Below are 9759 nucleotides of genomic sequence, written 5' to 3'. Positions count from 1 at the left end.
AATTCATTCGGAATTGACAATTGCAACAGTTGTTTTGTTTTTTCCATGTATCTATTAAAATAGATTTATAAAACAAATTCATGGGTAATTTGTTATCAAATTTGCAAAACAAAATGTATCGAATGAAACAAACGCCGAATAACTGCTTGTTGTACCTTTTACCTAAATGGTACAACCCTTGTCTCTTTTTCACAAGAAGGTCACTGACGTCATCTGGCTCGAGGAGGAAGTAGGTAGGTTACTTCAGCTTCAGGGACGACTTTTATCTTCTACTAAAAAGAAGGGGCTGAAAGTTTACGAGCTAAATAAAGTTCTGGTGAATTGGGATGTATTAATATTATACGTAGGTGCGATATTCAAATAATGTGCTCTGAAAATGTCAAGCACCATACCCAATATGACTTTTTTTTCCTGTTTGTGAGTCGCCACATACATCATGACATGATTTTTAACAGTTTAATAAAATAAAATAAGCTTGTTTTTATTACTTTTAAAAAATATTAGTATCACACAAAAGTTTGCTTTCTTTTTCAATAGAAAGATGCAAACACATTGGACTGATACTTTCAAGTGCAATAATGCTCGAGTCTAATTATAGATGATGCAGCATGCATCAATGGTGATTTTGTTATGTTAAATTGATTGATGCAAGAAGATTTCAGCGTTTGGGGGAGAAATATTGATGATATGTAGGTAGACCGAGAAACTGGGAGGGGGGTGCTCATTTTTCTAGAATTTGTCTTCTTTGGTAGTAGGCCTATGACTAATAAATGAAAAGTTACGGTGGAAAAAAAATAGTACAGCAATCGCAGTGACTCCTTTTTTCCCCGAAATTTGTCATATCAGTAGTAGGCCTTAGACCGACGAAATTTATAGTGAAACATTTTTGGGAAAAAGTACAGCGCCACAGCTGAGTTAAGTACTGGGTGTTGGGGGGGGGGGGGGAGCCGAGCTAAGTCGTGTTAAAAAATGTACCCTAATAACTGTTTTGAAAGAAGAATTGTTTCATTATCAATAGTGTATGCTTTCCATTTCCACTGGAAATGGAAAGCAAATTCCAGATTATGAATTTTTTAAATATTTTACTGGAGACTCTTATTAATTTTTAAATGAACTGACACTTTTTTTTACAGATCATTCTTCAATAATGATAAAAGTACCAACTCTAGTGTCGCCCGGTTGGGTTTCAGAGCAGATCCTCTCTAAAATGAAAAATCTCTGCATCCTTGATGCGTCTTGGCATCTTCCGATATTCAAACGGGACCAGCAGGAAGAGTACCTACAAGAACACATCCCGGGTGCCCAGTTCTTTGACATTGAGAAATGTGCCAGACCTAGTGAAGATACCCAGAAGCTCTCACACACCCTTCCTACAGCAGATTTCTTTGCTGAGTATGTTGGAAATCTTGGAATCGATAATGAGAGTCATGTGGTAGTGTATGAAAATAATGCCAAGTTCGGAGCCTTCTCAGCACCTCGTGCCTGGTGGATGTTCCGCATCTTTGGTCACGCTAAGATATCCATCATGGAAGGAGGGCTCCCTCTGTGGATCAAGGAGGGACGTAAAACAACTGATAAAATTCCTCTAACCGAACGGTCTGTGTTCCAGGCTTCATTCAACGCAGATTTATTCAAGACGTTTGGAGATGTTGAGAGAAACTTGGAAGAGAGGAAGTTTCAGGTTATGGATGCAAGGCCGGAAGGAAGATTCCAAGGCATCCAGCCAGAGCCAAGACAAGGTATTTTTCCAACTCGTATACTCTGGGCCACGGAGCAACATTTCTCTCCTCTTTCAAAAATCTCAATTTCTGATCACCCTTTCTTCTTCCTTTTTTAATTCTTTAATGTTGTCTTGGGAGGAATTTTGGAATACCATAAACCACTCATAGTCAAAGTTATCTCTCAATTTGTCTCTTGTCAGCTTGTAGTATTGTACCCTGTTTGCATAGGCTAAAAATTATTGCTTTTTTCTTTCATCTTTCAATCATTTTAACATGTGGCAAGGATAAAGATTATTGTGTAATTTCATTTTCATTCCAACTTCGACCTCACTTTCAACGTTAATTTTTACGTGTTACCCATTACTCGTAATCAAGAAAGGTTTTATGATAATGATTATTTTGAGTAATTACCAATAGTGTCCACTGCCTTTAAATCAGATTATACCAGTGAAGTTTAAACTAATGTTTTGTTTTTCTTGGTTTTTTCCCTATTTCTATAGGTGTTGAGTCTGGTCACATGCCCAACTCCTTCAATGTCCCATTTCCGAAGATGATGGAAGAGAAAGATGGAACATTAAAATTTAAATCCCCTGATCAACTCCAGAAGACTTTTGAAGCAGCAGGGTTGGATATGTCAAAGCCAATCACAGCATCCTGTGGGTCTGGTGTTTCAGCCTGCATCTTGGCCCTTGGTGCGCATCTTGCCGGCATGGAGGGCGTGGCTGTTTTTGATGGTGCTTGGGAGGAATACTACTTGAAGATGAAGGAAATTAACCCTGAAAACATTGTGAAAGGTTGAAGAAAGAAATTGAATCAAATTTTGGTTTTTAATATTGAATTGCAGCAAGGGAAGTAGAGGGTAGTTTACAATTTCATTTAAATCTCTTTTACTGTTTGCACAAGACTTATTTTTATGATTTTGCAGGGTTTTGTTTTACATTGTACAAATTTGAATCCAATTCCTGTTTGTGGTTAATGCATTGGGCATGTAGAGGATAGTTAAAAAATGCTTACAACTCAAATCCAAAAACCTTAGTACAATAAGTGATTGTATAAATTTGCCCAGTTTCTCCCCTTTGTACAAATTTGTTATTCTACAAAGTATATTTTTTTACATAATGGATATAGGTGTTATTAAAAATAACTGGTGGGTAGCGGTGTTAGACGGGCAATTGCAAAGTGAAAAACAAATGTACCACTTTAATGACTAGATAGTAATAAATAAGTATCTGCATGAGCTTTACTTTCAACGACTGTTTCTTTCATCAGATGCATTTGAAGAAAAACAACTTCAACCAAGGTGAAAAAAGCCAAGATATATTTGTATTGTGACATTAAAATCTGGCTTATTCATCAACCATGGGCATGAAGAGGATGCAGTGACGTGGGTATGAAGAGGATGCAGTGACAAATTTACAAATTAATTATGCTATTAATTTTCTCTTCTGATCGAAATAGGATGGAAAGTATAAAAAGACATAATCATTGCATTAATTGAAGTGAAATAAAGTTGTTTTTAAACTTCAATCTTTGTTATTCTCTTGTTATTTTGTTCAATCATTAGCATTTGAAGTTTAGGAGAAGTTTTAGGCACTGGACACTATTAGTAATTACTCAAAGTAATTGTTAGCATAAAAACTTACTTGGATGGTAACAAACAATGGGGAGCTGTTGTTAAAACACTGCTATTTTATGCATTTGTGGAGATACACCAAGTGAGAAGACCAGTCTTTGACAATAACCAAACGTGTTGTTTAACAAAGAATAAAAAGATGTCTTTTCCAGACTATATTGTTATAGCACAAGCACCCAGACTTTTGAATAATAATACAACAAACGAAGTAGGCTGGAGGTACGGGTACAAGGAGTGTCAAACCAAATTTGCAGAAACGAGTTGAAATGCCATGGCAAGGAGTAGAGTTGAAATAGGGAAAATGGGGGGGGGGGGTGTTGTGGAATGTGGATGACAATATCTTGGCAACATAACTTGTTAAATCTATCTTATATTTATCTTACCAAGACGACTTGCCAGCACCATAGTTACCAATTCTCTATTTGTGAGAAGAAATTTCAGAACAAACTTCTCCACAACTTCAAAAGTGAAGATTTCCCATTGACTTCCAAAGGAAAGTGCTGTTCGCAAAATGAAAATGGCCCTTGGCTTTGTCCTCTCAAAGATGAAATTCCGGATTCTTATGCCATGGTTTCAGCATGGTGACTTTTTGCAAGGAGGGTGGATTAGAGTGAGACATGTTCCTATCTAATCTGGATAACAGTCTAATGATACTCCTTGTAGACCTTCATTAGAACCAACAATTCATGTGCATATTTTCCGAGACAAATAATTTATTTCTGTCCACTCTAACCCCACCCTCTCTACCAACTATTCCCTTCACACCGTCCTCTACAAAAAGTTTGGTTGCAAAAAAATTGAAGTTCTACTTGACAACTATTTGGGTAGGGCCCATTTTATGGAAGGGGCAAGATGTAATTAAGTTTTGTTTTTAGAAACAATAGGTATTCAACCCCAACTTATTAATTTGGTGTCTGGGGCTTCTCAAAGGACTGACCACAATTTTATTTTAAGTTCTTATTTAAGTAATTAAGTAATTAAGTGTAGACAATTTGTTTTATTTTATGCACGATAACAGACTTGGTTTTTATCTCTCTTTGGAAGATGTGTTGGCTCTGAGAAGAGCCGGTTTGAATGGGAACACCATGTTCGCCTATTTCGAGGTGGTGTACTTGGTGACAGCTTTGGTTCCCTCGCTGACGGCGTGCTTGGCCAGCTCACCGGGCAAGAGGAGACGGACTGCGGTCTGGACTTCACGGCTGGTGATGGTGGACTTCTTGTTGTAGTGGGCCAGACGGGAAGCCTCGGCGGCAATACGCTCGAAGATGTCGTTGACGAAGCTGTTCATGATGCTCATGGCACGGCTGGAGATGCCGGTGTCTGGGTGAACCTGCTTCATGACCTTGTAAATATAGATGCCATAGCTTTCCTTTCTCCTTCTACGTCTTTTCTTGTTGCCACCGGACGGTGCGCCCTTGGCCTTGCCGCCGGCTTTCTTCTGTCCTTTTCCGCTGACTTTGGGAGGCATTTCCGGTTTCTGTTGCTTTTCAGTTGACGATAAGAACGAGATAATAATGTCCAAGTGAATTCCGCTGTATTTATACCATCGGCTATGCAAATTAGGAATCCTGCCGAGGATCCCACACGGTATCCTGAAGCGTTGGGTTTTCACCATTGGCCAAGCGACGCCGTGTTTTGCACACGACACTGCGAGCTACACCAAAGCGTATTTCTGATTGGTTACAAACGACGGCTTTCTATTGGATAAACGCTGAAACCTGCCGTGGATCCTCCGGAGGATCCTGCTTGGCCCTATAAAAACGAAATGTGCACAGCAATTTATATTCACATTCTCATTCTCGTGTTACGCTATAAAATCAAAATATCAACATGTCTGGACGTGGTAAAGGAGGAAAGGCACGGGCCAAGGCAAAGAGCCGATCTGCAAGAGCTGGACTTCAGTTCCCCGTTGGCCGTGTCCACCGTTTCCTTCGCAAGGGAAACTATGCCCAGAGAGTGGGAGCTGGTGCCCCAGTCTACTTGGCTGCAGTCATGGAGTACTTGGCCGCTGAGATCCTCGAGTTGGCCGGTAACGCCGCCCGTGACAACAAGAAGACAAGAATCAACCCCCGTCACTTGCAACTCGCCATCCGCAACGACGAAGAGTTGAACAAGCTTCTCAGTGGAGTCACCATCGCCCAAGGTGGTGTACTGCCCAACATCCAGGCCGTTCTTCTGCCCAAGAAGACCGCCAAGGCACAGAAATAGACTCCAGATGTCTTCAAAAATAATCGGCTCTTTTCAGAGCCACCAAATATTCAAAAAAGAGATTGAATCATTGTCTGTTTCTTCTGAAGTTTTAATTAAGTTGAAAAATAAATAATTAATTTACTGTATGATTGTTTGTTGACGTTCAATTATCTTTTTTTCATAAACTTTAATTAATTTCCTTTCGGATCACACTTTTTCCTTCTATTAATTCAAACTTGGTTTATTTGCTATGATTTGGTCTAGGCCTAAATTTTACACCGTAACTAATTTTACCCGACAAAAACAACATTTACTTTAATATACAACCCACACAAGTTAAAAACTAAAAGTACATTTTAATTAGGGAAAAAATAAAATGTAATATGAAATTAGAAAACAGACTTGTAGGCCCTAATACTAATCGGTTAATAAATGTTGCTCAACATAGAATTAATTGATGAAATTATTTAAATGAAAGGGCCGATGGTAAAACAATATATGTATTAGTAGGCAGACAGAAATAACTTGAAAGAAGAAGTATTAAAGGAACACGTTGCCTTGGATCGGACGAGTTGGTCTATAAAAAGTAGAATATAATGATCCACACAAGTATCTCTCAAAATTGCACGGTTTTCTTTTTACGTCGCGAACTATCACGGTCGGCCATTTATGGGGGTCAAAATTTTGACCCCCATAAATGGCCGACCGTGTTATTGGACGAGGTAAAAAGAAAACCACGCAATTTCGAGGCATATTTGTTGTATTGTATTCTACTTTTACATCATCTTTCTAACCATATGCATTTTATAATAAACGGTCAAAAACGCTTTTCAAAGACCAACTCGACCGATCCAAGGCAACGTGTTCCTTTAAGTGGGAGGGACTGCACACGTATACATGTACTTACAAAAATAAGGCAATAACAAAAGCAGATGGTCATGAGAAAGTTAACAGAAATTAAAGATGCTATGTCAGATTTTTGGCCGATTTGACCCAAAAAGTGTGATTTAAAATTCAATAGGTATTTTGATGGGGGTCGAGAAAGTAACAAGCTTTCATTTGAGCCATTGCTCGAAAAAGTCCGCCAATTATTAGTAGCAGTGAAATAAAGTGCTCTAAATTAGTTTTTGTCGGGATCCCGACAATATATCACGTGATCAATTCTTATGTGTTTTATAAGAAATGTTTTAAATTTTTGTCATGGTTCCTGACCATTAAAGGTAAAAGTTAAACTTTTTTTCAGAGCGGGTAATACTCTTTGAAATACCATTCACTCAAAATAATCTATTTTTTAATGTTTGAGGCCAACAATCTGACATAGCATCTTTAACAATATTAAAATGATGATCTGTTGAAATCATACGTTTCCACCCGAGTAATAATAAACTCACTGCTATTATTATAGCAACATTTTTTTTAAATAACAGTAGAAAAAAACACCACAAAGAGCTTGTTTTAATGTATCCTTTTCTTTTTTATACGCTTTGATCATTCATGTTAAGGAAGCACAGCATAAATACATTTTATTATTACTATTTAGTAAAACGATTTGAGCAACTCATAATTTCTAAACAATAGGACAACATAATTTACAACTTTAGGTGTGACCAGGTGTGGGAGGAAAATCTACAACAATCAGGTAGGAACTGAAAAGTCGGAATCTACATACATGTGTACAAGGGCAAGGCTCCTGTCTAAGGTGGTAATCGAACCGGGGTCCACAGAGGTGAAATATGAGAAAGAGACCGCTGTGTTCGTATACTGTACATTGTAAATGCACATGACTGAGTCAAGTGCATGTTGTTACTAAGATTTGAGCCTTTTTGCCTTCATTTGACTTGTTGGTGGATATAGGCAACCCTACGCGAGTGCCCTGTTTGGTTCAGGGTGCAACTGTACAATTTACAACTTAACCCCATATTCTTGTCCTACTATTGTGTGTGTCCCCCAATAATACAAAAAACGTGTGCAATATGTACATGTTATAATACGCAGGTACATTGTACATGTACATCCACGTGGTGGATGATGGATAATGCATGGTACGTGTCCGCATGTACATGTACACAATTCATGCCCAACAGTGTTTGTACATGTATGTGTACAATGTACACTGTACATGTACATACACGTGTACATCACATTATAAAGTACATGCACATTCAAAATTGTTTCCATACAGTCTGCATGTAATTATTTCATCAAGCAAATTTGCTTAGCTAGCATGAAATTTCTTCCTTAATAAAAACAGGACTACCAACCAAATTTCCATGTGATTTTCAGGATAAGCAAAAAACAGCTGAATACCAGTAACAAGCATTATGCAATAATTAAAAATTTGGTTGGTAATCTTGTTTTTACCAAGAAAGAAATTTCATGCAAAGCAAATTTTTGTGCTTACAGGCTTTATGAAATTGGGCCCAGGATACCAGTCAAAAATCGTGACTTATTTTGGATGGTTACCCTGGTAAACCTATTCTAATAAGCATAAATTGTTGTGCTTAGCTACTTTTTTTGTTGAACCTTTTTGATGTTTTCTTAAATATTGTATTGTGATCCATACCACATGTTCCAGATTTCTCTCAAATTAGGCTTAGGTTATAATTTTTGTTCTTGTATATAATTTTAATGTTATTGTTTGTGTTTTAGCGCCATAAGCACCTTTATGGATTTGTGCGCTTTATAAGTTTTCATTATTATCATGGGCCAAGCTGGCCTGAAAGAAACTTGTGCAAGAAAATGTAAAGTGTGCTAATTAGGTTAGTACTATCAACGGTTGATAAAATTGATTTGCCAACTCCTGAGAATTTTCCTTTACAAATCCCCCAAATGTAACGACTCAGTTGTGACAACTTGTTTAATTACAATTCCAAATAATTGACATGTTAATTCGACCATTTTGTTCATTGTAACTCGTGGTATTGGCTTTGAGGCTGTGTGAAAGTTTGTATAGTAGGCCTATGTGCTTTATAGCTCTATGGTGTTTGCCCAGCTGTGTTCTGGGAAATTGAGTCTATCGTTTTGATTAAATTATTTGGTGAGACTTAAACCAGATGACACTATGGGGAAAATACTGATGTAAGGATTGCATCAGGGTCTGGTGTAGTGACAGTTTTACTTTTTAGCCATTCAGTTCAACTGTTCTTTCTTGATCTGAAACAGGGTAATGTATACATCCCCTACCTACATGATGTTCACAATGAAGTTTGTATCTGGGTCTGTCATGGGGCCTTGGAAGTTTGATGTGACAATAATATAAATGGGTGGTGGCATAATAGGAGCATAATTGCAAGGTTTTTCTTTGCATAGACTATGTAATAACACAATGTAAGACAAGAGTAACTCCATGAACTCTGGGGATAAAAAGAAAAATTATGTTTGTGAGCCTAACACAACAGGGGATTATTGGACAGTGCCTCCGACGCCCAGTGAATAATATAAAATTCAATAAGTTCATTGTTTCGACACAACGGCCTAACCAAACAAATTTGAGACGTTTGATTTTGATCTGTAATTTATTCACTTTATTACTTACTAATACTATAGTAGGCCTATACACTAGCATGACTAGGCCCGCCTATGTTTAATATAAAATTATTTTAAAAATCATGACAAATCATAGATTGATCCCTTTTTTAAATGTGGTGGCTCTAAAAAGAGCCGGTTGTATTTTTGTCCAAAAAGACAATCTAAGCACGTTCACCACGGATGCGGCGGGCGAGCTGGATGTCCTTGGGCATGATGGTAACACGCTTGGCGTGGATGGCGCACAAGTTGGTGTCCTCGAAGAGTCCGACCAAGTAAGCCTCGCTGGCCTCTTGAAGAGCCATGACGGCAGAGCTCTGGAAGCGAAGCTCGGTCTTGAAGTCCTGAGCGATCTCACGGACCAGACGCTGGAAGGGGAGCTTGCGGATGAGAAGCTCTGTGCTCTTCTGGTAACGGCGGATCTCACGGAGAGCGACGGTTCCGGGCCTGTAACGATGGGGCTTCTTGACTCCGCCGGTGGCTGGGGCGCTTTTGCGGGCTGCCTTGGTGGCCAACTGCTTGCGAGGGGCCTTTCCTCCTGTAGATTTACGTGCGGTCTGCTTGGTACGAGCCATTTTGTTTTCTGAACGATCAGTGAATAAAATTTCGAAGAGCCCGCCCCGTATTTATACCCTTCTGCGGGTAATTCTGATTGGTCAATGGATGCTCTACTCTCATTGGCCGAATTTC

The 9759-nt window shown here is 38.6% G+C and overlaps 4 protein-coding genes across 6 annotated transcripts; 2 read left to right on the top strand and 2 right to left on the bottom strand.

Annotated features, from left to right (window-relative positions):
• The first annotated feature begins 98 nt into the window (after positions 1–98).
• On the top strand, positions 99–3215 carry LOC139944171 (3-mercaptopyruvate sulfurtransferase-like). Of its 3 annotated transcripts, none has more exons than XM_071941133.1 (3): positions 99–233; positions 1134–1739; positions 2222–3215. In XM_071941133.1, exons 1-3 carry the CDS (start codon positions 167–169, stop codon positions 2518–2520), a joined length of 972 nt encoding a protein of 323 aa, XP_071797234.1. In that variant the 5' UTR covers positions 99–166; the 3' UTR covers positions 2521–3215. The 3 variants fall into 3 exon arrangements, with proteins under 3 accessions (XP_071797234.1, XP_071797235.1, XP_071797236.1); XM_071941134.1 differs by lacking the exon at positions 99–233 and adding an exon at positions 236–347; XM_071941135.1 differs by lacking the exon at positions 99–233 and adding an exon at positions 250–343.
• Positions 3216–4126: 911 nt separating this feature from the next.
• On the bottom strand, positions 4127–4822 carry LOC139944174 (histone H2B-like). The gene has a single exon (XM_071941140.1). The coding sequence runs from the start codon at positions 4820–4822 to the stop codon at positions 4448–4450; it is 375 nt and encodes a 124-aa protein (XP_071797241.1). The 3' UTR covers positions 4127–4447.
• Positions 4823–5156: 334 nt separating this feature from the next.
• LOC139944284 (histone H2A-like) lies at positions 5157–5584 on the top strand. Its single transcript, XM_071941271.1, has one exon. The coding sequence runs from the start codon at positions 5185–5187 to the stop codon at positions 5560–5562; it is 378 nt and encodes a 125-aa protein (XP_071797372.1). The 5' UTR covers positions 5157–5184; the 3' UTR covers positions 5563–5584.
• Positions 5585–9108: 3524 nt separating this feature from the next.
• Positions 9109–9649, bottom strand: LOC139944291 (histone H3, embryonic). Its single transcript, XM_071941278.1, has one exon. The coding sequence runs from the start codon at positions 9642–9644 to the stop codon at positions 9234–9236; it is 411 nt and encodes a 136-aa protein (XP_071797379.1). The 5' UTR covers positions 9645–9649; the 3' UTR covers positions 9109–9233.
• Positions 9650–9759: the final 110 nt, after the last annotated feature.

Source organism: Asterias amurensis, chromosome 11 (assembly GCF_032118995.1).
Source record: "Asterias amurensis chromosome 11, ASM3211899v1".
In the NCBI taxonomy this organism is placed as follows: domain Eukaryota; kingdom Metazoa; phylum Echinodermata; class Asteroidea; order Forcipulatida; family Asteriidae; genus Asterias; species Asterias amurensis.
This window is presented reverse-complemented; position numbering and strand designations above follow the sequence as displayed.